Source organism: Phoxinus phoxinus (assembly GCF_949152265.1).
Source record: "Phoxinus phoxinus genome assembly, chromosome: 14".
In the NCBI taxonomy this organism is placed as follows: domain Eukaryota; kingdom Metazoa; phylum Chordata; class Actinopteri; order Cypriniformes; family Leuciscidae; genus Phoxinus; species Phoxinus phoxinus.
In genome coordinates, this window is record NC_136889.1 from 8,371,698 (window position 1) to 8,386,194 (window position 14,497).

The 14,497-nt window shown below is 41.6% G+C and overlaps 2 protein-coding genes across 2 annotated transcripts; one reads left to right on the forward strand and one right to left on the reverse strand.

Annotated features, from left to right (window-relative positions):
• Positions 1-884: 884 nt before the first annotated feature.
• On the reverse strand, positions 885-4,343 carry LOC307010898 (DDB1- and CUL4-associated factor 10-like). The gene is made up of 4 exons (XM_079636005.1): positions 4,190-4,343; positions 2,693-2,767; positions 2,427-2,572; positions 885-2,343 (listed from the first exon to the last, which is right to left on the reverse strand). The coding sequence occupies exons 1-4, from the start codon at positions 4,281-4,283 to the stop codon at positions 1,972-1,974; spliced, it is 687 nt and encodes a 228-aa protein (XP_079492131.1). The 5' UTR covers positions 4,284-4,343; the 3' UTR covers positions 885-1,971.
• An 863-nt stretch (positions 4,344-5,206) lies between these two features.
• Positions 5,207-7,477, forward strand: LOC307010900 (putative carboxypeptidase X1). Its single transcript, XM_079636007.1, has 4 exons — positions 5,207-5,438; positions 6,300-6,439; positions 6,543-6,645; positions 7,102-7,477. Exons 1-4 carry the CDS (start codon positions 5,312-5,314, stop codon positions 7,410-7,412), a joined length of 681 nt encoding a protein of 226 aa, XP_079492133.1. The 5' UTR covers positions 5,207-5,311; the 3' UTR covers positions 7,413-7,477.
• Positions 7,478-14,497: the final 7,020 nt, after the last annotated feature.

The following is a 14,497-nucleotide window of genomic DNA, read 5'->3' on the forward strand; positions in this document are numbered from 1 at the left end:
AAAAAATCATAGGGGCCTACAACCAGCTTTTAGGTGCATTACCACCACATTCTGCTCTGGACGTGGACATCACGTACCAATCTCAATCCTTGGGCTGACACGTGAGAAATTTGCTTAATGGAAAGATGCACACACTCTCAACACCTGGTTTTGTTATAGTTTTATATAGTTATTATTATTATTATTTTTAATTGGTTTGGAACAGTTTGTGAATAAACAATTGAACTGATAAAGTATGCCTGCCTATCTGTTTGACTGACATTATGTTTAAAAATGATAAAAATGAATTAAAAAAAAAATAGCTTAAAAGTAGTAAGCTACTTTTGCCATATTACTGTAGCTTAGCTTGCTACATTTCCCAGGGAGGAGCTTCAGTGTAGTGAAGCTGAATTTAATGTAGAGTAACTGCTAGCTTAGCTCACTACATTTTCCAAGTAGCTTGCCCAACACTGTATAAAAGTTATTTTAAACTGTAATAATATTTCACAATATTACTGTATTTTTTGATTGAATAAATGCAGGCTTGTTGAGCAGAAGAGACTCTTTCACACTACAAAATACTTAAAGACCCCAAACTTTTGAATGGTAGCATAAAAGCATCTGGTAACTAATCAATTCCATATATTTTCTATTTTATATGTATGATCTACACCAGAGTTTCACAAAAATTCAGCCCATAAAAGTTTACTTTTCCCCCTACCAATGCAGCTCTTGACTTAAAACGAGTGTCATCCCTGATCCGTTCAGGCGAGTCAGACGCCATACATATTCACTATGCACTCCATCAGTCTAAGGAATGCTAATACAAGTCTTAGTTCTTCTTAAAAATCTTAAACAGCTCTTTTGTTTACAGCATTTTTCTTCCCAAAAGCCAAACACAAGCTATGAAAAACTTTCTTTATTTAATAAACCTGTAGCACTGCATCCTTAGTAATGTCAACATGAATAGAGTGAATCAAATGAGAATCAAGGATGAATAAAGTTATGGCAACTTTTACTGTTACTCTGCTTTTAAATTTCATTTTTTAAGAACGGTCACTCTATTTAAATAACTGCTGAGGAGGAGGAGGAACCACTGATAATAGTCCCAGAAAAGCTGAACATTCAGATTGTGTCCTCTATGTAGTCTTGAGAAGACTTATCTCATCATGTCCAGCCATATAAAACACTCATCCATCAGCTAAACCTGCTCTATCCCATTGTTTTTATGACCAGAGTACAAAGCTCTCACTGATGTGCGTCATAACTGCTGATTGTCCATGTAGAATCCAGAAGCATATGAAATCAGAAGATTTCAAAAATCAACCATCAACAGAAGTCATATTCATCCCAATAATCACACGTACATGGTACATACTGCATTGACAATCTACAACTCAGACCTCAGTTAGTGTTAAGGACAAGCAGTCCAAAAGTAAATACAAACAATTAGTAAAAGTGACTTTCAGAATTGGTTTTTCTTCTGAAAATGAATATGGCATTGTCAAAGTCTAAAATGTTTGGCAAAATGCAAAATTGCCTTAAACTGTGTACAGTTCCATAAAAATGATTGGCTTAAGCATTTACTGCAGTGCTGCATGGATGAGCAAACAAAAAAACATCCCACAATTCTCTAACGCTCACGTGACTCATTCATCCTCCATCACGGAGAAAAACTAATGCTCTGCTTTCATTCTCGCACAGACTGATAAGTTCAGAGTTTACACAGTGTAAAGAACAATTACATCTAAAAATGACAAAAACGTACAAGGTCATTCACATGCAGCGTGACCTCACACACACACACACACATACACACACACACACACACACACACACACACACACACACACACACACACACACACACACACACACACACACACACACACACACACACACCATTTAAGGTAGTTTCGTTCTCCCATCGTCCGCCATAAACATCAAAAGCGTCTGCCATTTGCAGGATATAGTTCAGCGATCAGTGTATGTGTTAAAAGTGTGGTTGATAAAGAGCTACGCGTCCGCTAAGGCAGCCTGATGCAAACTGACAGTGAGTGGGTGAGAACTTTGAGGTGAGCACCACGTCGCTGTGAGAGTAGATGGAGCGGACCTCCCGCAGCAGAGCCGTCCTCACAGGCATGCAGTCCGTCAGCTCAGCGCAGTGCTCATCGAACGCCAGCAAACGCACGCCGTAACCGTACGGCGAGCAAATGAGGCGGCCGTCAGGACTGAAGCACAGCTCTTTGATGTAGCCGCGGCCGACGTTAGCCTCCTCGATGTAGTGCGTGAGACGCAGAGAGCAGCGAGGAGACACTGGTGGTCGAGGTGGAGCTCCCTCTTGAAACTCGTACACACACGTCCACTGAGAAACAGAGAAATAAACAGAAATAAGTTGAAGTTCATTCTGCTGTCTGACTGCACGTTGTTTTAGGTTCCATCACTGACCTCCTGGTCGTCCATGTTGCTGGAGCAGCGTAACAGTGTGGCCCAGCCCTTAGGATGCAGTTGCAATGAGGTGATGCAGTTCCCACGGTCCCTCTCACCCGGGATCTCTGGGGTTAAAACCTCAAGACTGTTTCTGGGTGACAAACCTAGGCAAAGACAAAATGTGAACATGGAGTAAAAATAAAAAAAACGAGTAAAACCACAACAACCAAAAGACCAAACTACTTATGGATGTACAATTTTCAGAAATCATTCTAAAGCTTTACCCTCTCTGTGTGGATGGGTTTTGCTGTCAATGGTGTGACGAGAACCAGCTGACCTGGAACCTGCAGATGAACCTTCTGAAAGAAAGAGGAGATAATAATAATAATAGGCACAATATTTGTTTGTTAAATTTATATAGCGCTTTTCATATGGAAGGGGGAATCTCCTCAACCACCACCAATGTGCAGCATCCATCTGGAAGATTTGACGGCAGACATACTGCACAAGAACGCCCAACACACACCAGCTTATTGGTGGAGAGGAAACTGAGTGATGAAGCCAATCAGTATATATACGTATAGGGATGATTAGGAGGCCAAGATGATGTGAAGAGGCCAATAGGCAAATTTGGCCAGGATGCCAGGGTTAAACCCCTACTCTATTACGAAGGACTTGTGGGATCTTTAATGACCACAGAGCTTTAATGTAGTATAGTGTCTCCGTCACTGCACTGGGGCGTTAGGACCCAAACAGACCACAGGGTGAGCCTCTTTTGTAACATTATAATTGTCTATACTGTCACTTTTGATCAATTTAATGCATCCTTGAGCAATTTATTTTAAATTAAATTAATAATATGTTCATTTGCAAAACAAAATATTACTTATTCCAAACTTTTTAATGGTAGTGGCTAGTGTGTCACGTTGTTCACAAAAATATGAAGCAGCATGTTTTTCAGCTGTTTTTAACATTGATAATAAGAAATGTTTCTTGAGCACCAAATCAGCATATTAGAATGATTTCAAAATATAATTTCGAGCTACAAAGACATGAAAAATGTAGATTTTGAAGTTTTTACAAAAATTAGTTATAAGCCCTTGTCTAGCGATCCCAGTGCTTAAAAAGCAATTAAACATCTAAAAGTATCTTTACTTGTATGTTTTCTGGGAGGAGTACCTTTCCTTTGTCCATTAAAAACATCTCATGTGTAACATTATTTTAGATCCGTGCAATAGGCTACAATCTTAATAGGCTGTCATTAATGTTAATCAAACAATTGTGGTATCATGGGAAAATATATATTATTCTTATAGATAGCCTATTTGGTTTTGAATTGGTGTGTGCCAAATTTGGTGTTATTACCAGGGATTTTACAGTGATTTTGTTTTGGAACCTTCAGAAAACTAACTCGATTTCTCTCAAAATCAACTTTGCTGACTTTATCAACTTCAAACAGGTGTAGCTCAGTCATTTTTTGTCCGATTCAAACAAACAATTTTTTTTCATAGACGATATAAAAATAGAGAATTGTGAAAAAACAATAATGTTTGATTATGATTTAACTTTTCTAACTTTAGGTAGTGTGTAATGTTGCTGTTTGAGCATAAACAACATCTGCAATCGTTTTTTAAGGATTACAACAAATGGCTGGTAGGGACTACGCGACATTCCTCCCGGGTTAGTGACATCACCAACCCTAAAATTTAGATCATCATGACAGAATATGCTAATCAATGACTAGAAGATACTACACAAACTACACAGATTCATCAACTAACCATTCAGAAATGTGATGTCCTGTTGCATTCTACATGTTGTCACTTCTTCTTGAGTCTCTCCATTATTGTCTGACTTAGGTTTGAACATAAACATTGAAATTTTCAGTGCATGTCTGTGTGAGGTAAAAGAACAGCTCTTGAAGCTCCGCCCCCTGTTCCGGGAGCAGCAGCTTATTTGCATTTAAAGGGACAGACAAAAACGGTGCGTTTTTTTGCTCACCCTCAAAAAGGGACAACTTTAACATGCAATATAAAAATACCTGTGGGGTATTTTGAGCTAAAAGCTAAATAATTCACATACACACTCTGGGGACATCAGATACTTATTTTACATCTTGTGAAAAGGGCATTATACCACCCCTTTAAAACAGTTATTTTAAATTGTAATTGTATTTCACAATATTACTGTTTTCACTGTAATTGATCAAATAAGACAGAGACATGTTTGAAAACAAAATTTTTAATTCCAAACTTTTAACTGCTAGTGTATATTATTTTATATATTTTATATTATACTATACTATATATTCGCACGTTCATGTTTAAGGTTGCCCCGGAGACGCGTGCTGTTATCAGCTGGATGCAAGATATTCCTTTTGTACTGAGTGCTAATCTGCACGGGGGAGAGCTGGTGGTCACTTACCCTTTCGACTGCACACGTGACTGGATCCCTCAACAGGACACACCCACCGCAGACAACGATTTCTTCCGTTGGTTGGTTGGCTACCGTCGATGCCTCGACCAATCTGGTGATGGCTAACCCAGATCGGAGGATCTGTCACTCAGAAGACTTCATACAGCACAACAACATCATCAATGGAGCTGACTGGCACCAGAGAATGTCTAATAAGGGGAGAAGGTTCACTCCGGTTCACTCTCGCTACACTTCCGGCTTCTGACTGGTTGCAGTTCCTCTCTGATTCCATATGAGGGCGCTCACAGGACGAGTGCAGAATGAATGGAGGTCTATGGAGCTATACCCCTCAAAATCCACTTTTCTCAATATATAATTTTTTGTCTAGTAATTTGAATGTTGTATTCGAAAGGAGATGCAAAGAAATTGCACATTGCTGGGTGTTAGATTTTTTAGAGTCACTTATTTGCTTTAAAAAGTCTTTCAAAATGTCAATGACGTCATACACATCGTACGACCAGAGATACTGCTTTACGGCAATCCTTCAGTCACTGTGGTGCTTTCGCGCTCTGCACTTTCTTTTCTCTCGAGGCATCGCCAGCACAGGTGACACAGGTAAACACACGTGCTAGAAGAGTTTCTGCTAGAATAATACATTCTGTTCCCGCTTCAGATACCACGATGCCATCAAGCGGTATATCTGGTCGTAACCAGTCCTTCACTGACCAATCAGCGTTCATTAACAGAATGCTAGCGTGTTATGGGCAACAACAACTCAACCTGTAAGAAATCGAAAGGACATAAGTACTCGTTCATTCAATTTTCGACCTATAACCCATGTTGAACTTGCCAAACCTACAATCAAATCTGAGATTTCTCAACGGCAATCGGCTGAAAGGGACAAATTTAGCCGTCTAGCCCCATAGACTCCCATTCATTTTGCACTCGGGGGCGATCGCCCCCAGTGGAACTCTGGTGGAACTACAACCAAAATTCGGTACTTACAGGAACAGGCTCTCCGTAGACGGGCTCTGCTGACACACTGTTCCAGGGAGTGAGTAAACATTCAATATTCATTTGCAACAGGGTACTGTCTAAAAGTACATTTTAAGAGATGACACAGGTGTAATTCAAATAGAGGTCCAAGGTTATAAGTCTTGTAGAACATATTCAGGAGCATGTAGACTGTTGACTGAAGATATTCAGATATTAGTTGTGTTCCTTATGGAGGACTAAAAATGCCATTGAAAAAAAAAAGAGAAGAAATTGTTTATTAATGTAATAATTATTATTTAAAATGTTAAATGAAACACGTAAATAATGAGGTAAAATATTTATTGCACATTTTAATTGACTGATCATTCTTAATTTAGTTTTTAAGTGGCAATCCTCGTTTCATGCTCATAATATAAAAGGCTTTATGTACTGATGAGTTTTAATGTCATATATTCTTTTTCTTTTCTTTTTGCTTTATAGGCATGAATGACTTTAGTTATCTCCACACGAATTGTTTCGAAATAACTGTAGAACTGTCCTGTGATAAATTCCCACATGCCAGTGAGCTTCCTATCGAGTGGGAGAACAACAAAGAGTCCCTCCTGCTTTACATGGAGCAGGTCAGTTAATTTCCCCTCTGTCCTGTATGGAAACATGATCCCAATGGATCCTACTAGGATCCTTACCTTTTCCATTTTCACCTGCTCTCTCGCTCTTCTGCAGGTGCACAGAGGTATAAAGGGTGTCATCAGGGATAAGGACACTAAAGCTGGCATTGCAAATGCTATCATTAAGGTGGACGGCCTGGACCATGACATAAGATCTGGTATACCTCTTAAATCACTTTGCCAAATAAACAGCATTAAAGAGGACCTATTATGCTTTTTTTTTTCCATTTTCAACTTTTTTTAGTATGTAACGTTGCTGTTTGAGCAAGAAAAAGGTCTGTGAAGTTACAAAGCACAAAGTCGCTCCAAAGGGAAGGGAGTTCATCTTTATATCAGTAAGCACTATTTTTGAAACGCCTCGTTTGTAGTCTTGAGTTTCCTCATTTAAATAATTCCCACCCAAGGTGAAATTTGCAGTTGTGGCAAGGGATGTGACATTTCAGAAAGTGAAATGACCAATCACAACATACTTGCCAAGCCAACCAATCAGCGTGAAAACTGATTTTAGTAGATCCCAAAAACAAAACTTTGTAAAAGGGCTTAATAGGTCCACTTTAAAACAGTTAAATTTAGTCAATACAGGATATAATAATGTTTGATTGACATGTTTGTAGCTCTAGATGGTGATTACTGGCGTCTGCTGAACCCAGGTGAGTACAAGATAACGGTGTGGGCTGAAAGCTACTTCCCTCGCATCCGCCACTGCTCTGTAGGGTCAGAGCCCCACGCAACCATCTGTGACTTCACCCTCACCAAGACGTCACAGGATCGCCTAAAACACATCCTGGCAAAAGGTGGGAAATTTCCCCAGGATGATCAGGTACGGATCCGAGCCATGCGAATGCGCAAACTCCGCATCAGCACCAAAATTCTTAATCGCCGTCGAGAACAACAGCAACGCCTCAACAAAGTTAAACGGAAGTGAGGAACTCAGTTATAAAACAATAAGCCGGTCTGTCACAGGTTGAGGGACATTGCGATTTAAGAGACATTGAGATTGTCTGAATTTAATGTTTTTTTTAACCACTAATAGATTTTTAAGAATGCCTCGGCTCATGTGAGCAAGACTCTGAGATTGTAGCTGGTTTTCTACTCTCAGAATATGATGTTGATGATATTATAATCATCATCTTTTATAAGTTTATAATCACAATCAAAAACCATCATCTTTTAAAATAGTTTTTCTGAAAAATGGTACTTTCGCCCCTGCTCTCTCCTACTTTATTTATTAAAATTAAACTGCATGTTTGCATTGATTGTGAAGCTAGACATTGAAAATTGCAGATCAAGCGCATGGGGCTGCATGTTTATTCTTGTAATGAATTGTATCCTATTTTCCGTTATTACAGTTAACTACGCAAAGTGATATGGAACTGTAATGCGGTCAAGACCTGCCTGGAACTAATTTAGCCGTGCGTTTCCCTGAAAATAATGCACACCTTAGAACGTTCGTCAACCAATCAGATTCAAGCATTCAACGGCCCTGTAGTATAAGGTGACTTTAATATGTTGTTCAGGCAACACGTGCATACTATGATTATCTTCACTTTATGCATATTTATAATCAAACAAAATATGATATAATGATATAAATCACATCCCGTTGTCATTTAAAAAATATTAATATTTGAATCGGGAAATACGTAGTCTGTTTATCTTCAATGTATATTTATAATACAGAGAATATAGTATATTTATACATGAAATTTGCTATTTTGGCTTTAAATGTAAAATTTATAACACCATTGTTAATTCATGTGTATTGTCTTAATAAATAAATAGTTTAAAAAATTTATTTAATACATTTTACAAAGTAAAAATGTTGGTGATGCTTCGTTCCTTCGTTCATTCGCTGGTATCCTTAGGATACATTTTCCTGTTGAGGAAATAGACATAATTAGGTTTAATAAGCTGGAAGGAGGTCAAAAAGACATATCACTTCACTTGTTTTACCATGAGTGGTCTATGAATTTTACTGAAATACACAAAGTATTCTAAATAGAGGATAACAAACAAAGTAGCTTATTTGAAGATGTGTTTGTTTGTTTTTAATAAATATGAAATACAAATGAGAGACAGGAGCAACTAACCTTTGCTTGTGGCTCTTTAGGTACCACCTCGTCTGAGTGTTTTGCAAGTTCTGGGGAGGCTCAGGTTTTTTCCCCCACACATTCTTTTGTAGAGGTGGCTGGACCGCACCTTTATTGTCCCGTTGAAAAAACAGAGATCATCATTTAATGCACAGACAGGTTTAATGGCTTCTTAGACACAGTCTATTTTAGTTCTACTGAAATATAATGCAAAGGAGTTTAAATAGAGATGTTAATTTTTTATAATAAGAAGATCATTCTCGACAATTACCCTGAATATTTGGGGGGAAATGTGCTTCTCTCTCAATGTCTATGGTGGTTGCAACCTTAGCTGACGTTTTTACCTTGGAGGTCAGGAAACCAAGTCTTGAGTTTTCTCTTGAATTCAGCCTTCTCTTCTTCACTTGGTTTAGAGTCAGATACTGGAGAAATAAAAAATCATTAAGACACAATTGGTGTAAATAATCAACATTAAGAGGGGACAAATTTTTACGTTCAAGAATTGATATCTGGGGAAAAACCCCGAATTAACGAGTATCCTAAATGTTTAAGAGAAATCTTAATGTCTATGGTAGTTGCGGCCCTGGCTGAAGTTTTTACCTCGGAGGTCAGGTCAGGAAGTTTTCTCTTAAAGCCAGCCTTCTCTTCTTCACTTGGTTTAGAGTCAGATACTGGTGAAATAAAAAATGGTAATTAAGACACAATTGTTGGAAATAATATACTAATAATCTAAAATTTTGTTGTTGTGGCCCTGGCTGAATTTCTTACCTTCAATGTCAGGAAAACAGGTCTGGAGCTTCCTTCTGAACTCAGCCTTCTCTTTTTCAGTGTGTTTAGAGTCAGCTACTAGTGAATTAAATGTGCTTCCTGGGGAGGCAGTGGGCATGTGTGCTTCCTCCTGGGACGAGACGTCTACAGGTGCTTCCTCAGAGGATGTGGTGGGCACTGGTGTTTCCTCTGGTGAGGGTGTGGGCACGGGTGCATCCGATTGGGACGGGTTGGGCACAGGTGCTTGCTTAGGGGACACAGTGGGCACTGATGTTTCCTCTGAGGATGAGGAAGGTACAGGTGTTTCCTCTGGAGACATGCTGGACACTGGTGTTCCTTTTGATGTCCTGGTAAACGTAGATGGTCCTTTGGGGTGCCTTAAGGGCAAAGGTGTCAAGATGACATCCCTTGTTAGATGCAATCTCATATTATTAGGGATGCTCACTTTTCTCCTGAATGAGGGCCTGGCAGGTACAATTGCTCCCTGTGGGGAGGCAGCGGGCACTGGTGCTTCCTCAGGGGATGCTGCATGCATGGGTGATTCCTCGGCAGACAAGGCAGGCACATGTGCTTCCCCTGGGGAGGCAATTGGCATGTGTGCTTCCTCTTGGGACGAGACGTGTACAGGTGCTTCCTCAGAGGATGTGGTGGGCACTGGTGTTTCCTCTGGGGAGGGTGTGGGCACGGGTGCATCCGATTGGGACGGGTTGGGCACAGGTGCTTGCTTAGGGGACACAGTGGGCACTGATGTTTCCTCTGAGGATGAGGAAGGTACAGGTGCTTCCTCTGGGGATGTGGTGAGCACTGGTGCTCCTTTTGATGTCCTGACAAACGAAGGTGGTCCCTTTGGGGGCCTTAAGGGCAAGGGTGTCTGTGTCAAGATGACATCCCTTGTCAGATACAATCTCATATTTTTAGGGATCCTCACTTTTCTCCTGAATGAGGGCCTGGCAGGTTCATGTGCTCCCTGTGGGGAGGCAGTGGGCACTGGTGCTTCCTCTGGGGAAAAGGTCTGTGAAGTTACAAAGCACAGGAAATGAGCTTCTCTCTCAATGTCTATGGTGGTTGTAACCTTAGCTGACGTTTTTACCTTGGAGGTCAGGAAACCAAGTCTTGAGTTTTCTCTTGAATTCAACCTTCTCTTCTTCACTTGGTTTAGAGTCAGATACTGGAGAAATAAAAAATCATTAAGTCACAATTGGTGTAAATAATCAACATTAAGAGGGGACAAATTTTTACGTTCAAGAATTGATATCTGGGGAAAAACCCCGAATTAACGAGTATCCTAAATGTTTAAGAGAAATCTTAATGTCTATGGTAGTTGCGGCTCTGGCTGAAGTTTTTACCTCGGAGGTCAGGTCAGTAAGTTTTCTCTTAAAGCCAGCCTTCTCTTCTTCACTTGGTTTAGAGTCAGATACTGGTGAAATAAAAAACATTAATTAAGACACAATTGTTGGAAATAATATAATAATAATCTAAAAGAAAACAGTATTTTTGTTGTTGTGGCCCTGGCTGAATTTCTTACCTTCAATGTCAGGAAAACAGGTCTGGAGCTTCCTTCTTAACTCAGCCTTCTCTTTTTCAGTGTGTTTAGAGTCAGCTACTAGTGAATTAAATGTGCTTCCTGGGGAGGCAGTGGGCATGGGTGCATCCTCTTGGGCCGAGGTGGGTACAGGTGCTTCCTCGAAAGATGTAGTGGTCACGGGTGCGTCCTCTTGGGACGAGTTGGGCACAGGTGCTTGCTTAGGGGACACAGTGGGCACTGATGTTTCCTCTGAGGATGAGGAAGGTACAGGTGCTTCCTCTGGGGATGTGGTGAGCACTGGTGCTCCTTTTGATGTCCTGACAAACGTAAGTGGTCCCTTGGGGGGCCTTAAGGGCAAGGGTGTCTGTGTCAAGATGACATCCCTTGTCAGATACAATCTCATATTATTAGGGATGCTCACTTTTCTCCTGAATGAGGGCCTGGCAGGTTCAGGTGCTCCCTGTGGGGAGGCAGTTGACATGTGTGCTTCCTCTTGGGACGATGTGGGCACAGATGCTTTCTTAGAGGATGTGGTGGGCACTGGTGTTTTCTTTGGGAAGGCTGTGGGCACGGGTGCATCCTCTTGGGATGATTTGGGCACAGGTGCTTCCTTAGGGAACACAGTGGGCACTGATGTTTCCTCTGAAGATGAGGCATGTACAGGTGCTTCCTCTGGGGACGTGGTGGGCCAGTTATGTGGGATTCTCACTTTTCTCCTAAATGTGGACCTGGCAGGCACAGGTGCTTCCCCTTGGGAGGCAGTTGACATGGGTTCTTCCTCTTGGGACGATGTGGGCACAGATGCTTTCTTAGAGGATGTGGTGGGCACTGGTGTTTTCTTTGGGGAGGCTGTGGGCACGGGTGCATCCTCTTGGGATGATTTGGGCACAGGTGCTTCCTTAGGGAACACAGTGGGCACTGATGTTTCCTCTGAGGATGAGGCATGTACAGGTGTTTCCTCTGGGGACGTGGTGGGCCAGTGATGTGGGATTCTCACTTTTCTCCTAAATGTGGACCTGGCAGGCACAGGTGCTTCCCCTTGGGAGGCAGTTGACATGGGTTCTTCCTCTTGGGACGATGTGGGCACAGATGCTTTCTTAGAGGATGTGGTGGGCACTGGTGTTTTCTTTGGGGAGGCTGTGGGCACGGGTGCATCCTCTTGGGATGATTTGGGCACAGGTGCTTCCTTAGGGAACACAGTGGGCACTGATGTTTCCTCTGAGGATGAGGCATGTACAGGTGTTTCCTCTGGGGACGTGGTGGGCCAGTGATGTGGGATTCTCACTTTTCTCCTAAATGTGGACCTGGCAGGCACAGGTGCTTCCCCTTGGGAGGCAGTTGACATGGGTTCTTCCTCTTGGGACGATGTGGGCACAGATGCTTTCTTAGAGGATGTGGTGGGCACTGGTGTTTTCTTTGGGGAGGCTGTGGGCACGGGTGCATCCTCTTGGGATGATTTGGGCACAGGTGCTTCCTTAGGGAACACAGTGGGCACTGATGTTTCCTCTGAGGATGAGGCATGTACAGGTGCTTCCTCTGGGGATGTGGTGGGCCAGTGATGTGGGATTCTCACTTTTCTCCTAAATGTGGACCTGGCAGGCACAGGTGCTTCCCCTTGGGAGGCAGTTGACATGGGTTCTTCCTCTTGGGACGATGTGGGCACAGATGCTTTCTTAGAGGATGTGGTGGGCACTGGTGTTTTATTTGGGGAGGCTGTGGGCACGGGTGCATCCTCTTGGGATGATTTGGGCACAGGTGCTTCCTTAGGGAACACAGTGGGCACTGATGTTTCCTCTGAGGATGAGACATGTACAGGTGTTTCCTCTGGGGACGTGGTGGGCCAGTGATGTGGGATTCTCACTTTTCTCCTAAATGTGGACCTGGCAGGCACAGGTGCTTGCCCTTGGGAGGCAGTTGACATGGGTTCTTCCTCTTGGGACGATGTGGGCACAGATGCTTTCTTAGAGGATGTGGTGGGCACTGGTGTTTTCTTTGGGGAGGCTGTGGGCACGGGTGCATCCTCTTGGGATGATTTGGGCACAGGTGCTTCCTTAGGGAACACAGTGGGCACTGATGTTTCCTCTGAGGATGAGGCATGTACAGGTGCTTCCTCTGGGGATGTGGTGGGCCAGTTATGTGGGATTCTCACTTTTCTCCTAAATGTGGACCTGGCAGGTACAGGTGTTCCCTGTCGGGACCTGTCTGGCATGGGTGCTCCCGCAGGGAACCGGGCAGGTACATGCTCTCCCTGCTGGTACCTAGCAGGAGCTGAGGCTCCTTGTGGGGCCTCCACTATTCCCCACTGACCTGAAGTGAGCCCACACTCAAATGATGAGCATAAAAGATCCTCTACCTCCATTACTGCCCACCACCTTCCTGTGAGTAAGGCTGTGATGAGCTCATCATGCTCATCTAAGGGGCTGAAGGGTTCTGTTTCCGTGAAACAGGTGGGCATGGTGGACATGCTCAGTTTGATGGATAAGCATCTTTGATGGCTGCAAGACATGTTGTTCAAAAAAAGTGTTTATCTGAATGGCTATTCGTGTGCAACAGTGAACTATCTGTGAAACACTGTGAGAGAAAGAGAGAGGGAAGAGAAGAGATTACTTAAGTACACCCAGAAGCTCTGGAAGCTGGTTGCCTTAGTTTTATAACATTCATTAAATGTATCAACCTATTTATTTATTATTATTATTTACAATAAGCGATATGCCCAGTGGCAGTCCATCAGAGGAAGAAAAAGAGACAAAAATAATAAAAAATTTATATAACAACAAAGTTGATGAAGTTAAGTTGTTGTATTCAAATTTTTCTCGATTGTTAACACAGTATAACTGATTCAGTTGCCCCAATTATCCAAACCATTCATTTAGTTCCCAAAACAAAGACACATTTCTCAAAACATTTAACACATTTCACCTGTTTTCTCACGCGTTCCAATTTTCTCAGTGCTTTCTGCAAAACTCTACACAAAATGCCCCACGCCGGCCAAACACATAATATAATTAACTAAATTGTCATACTGTGAACTCAAATAGGACACATTTATCCATGTGTAAAGATTAAGTAGAAAAACTGAAAGTAGCTGAAAGGTTTGCTTGAGCGGTGCCCTCTACTATACATGCGTAAATATGCATTTCCTTCAGCCTGAGGATTATTCATTTCACTTCTGGTGTGAAAGGGCCTTTACATTTGCCAAAAATATAACTTGTTTTGTTGTTATTAAAAAACAAGCAAGCAAGCCCAGCCCAGATGGGGAAAAGTAACGCAAAAATAACGTAACGCATTAGGCTACTTTTCATAAAAAGTAACTAAGTAATGAAATATTGCATTACTTTAAAAAGTTAATTTCCCCAACACTGGTTGTTTCATGAATTGTGTGTTATCACTGTTTAAAAAAACTGTTTCCTTTATAGTTTTTTTTAAAGTGTTTATTGTTATTATACTTTTATTTTGAAATATACTAAAGTAAGTAATTATACAGCAAAATATTTTTTTAAGAACTTAGGAAACTAACGTTACCTTGACTATTGACAAGATGTGTTCGTGATCGGCATGATTATAACGCGTATCAGGACTCAGCAAATATACAAATTATTTGTCTTAGTTTTTATTTGTCAATTTATT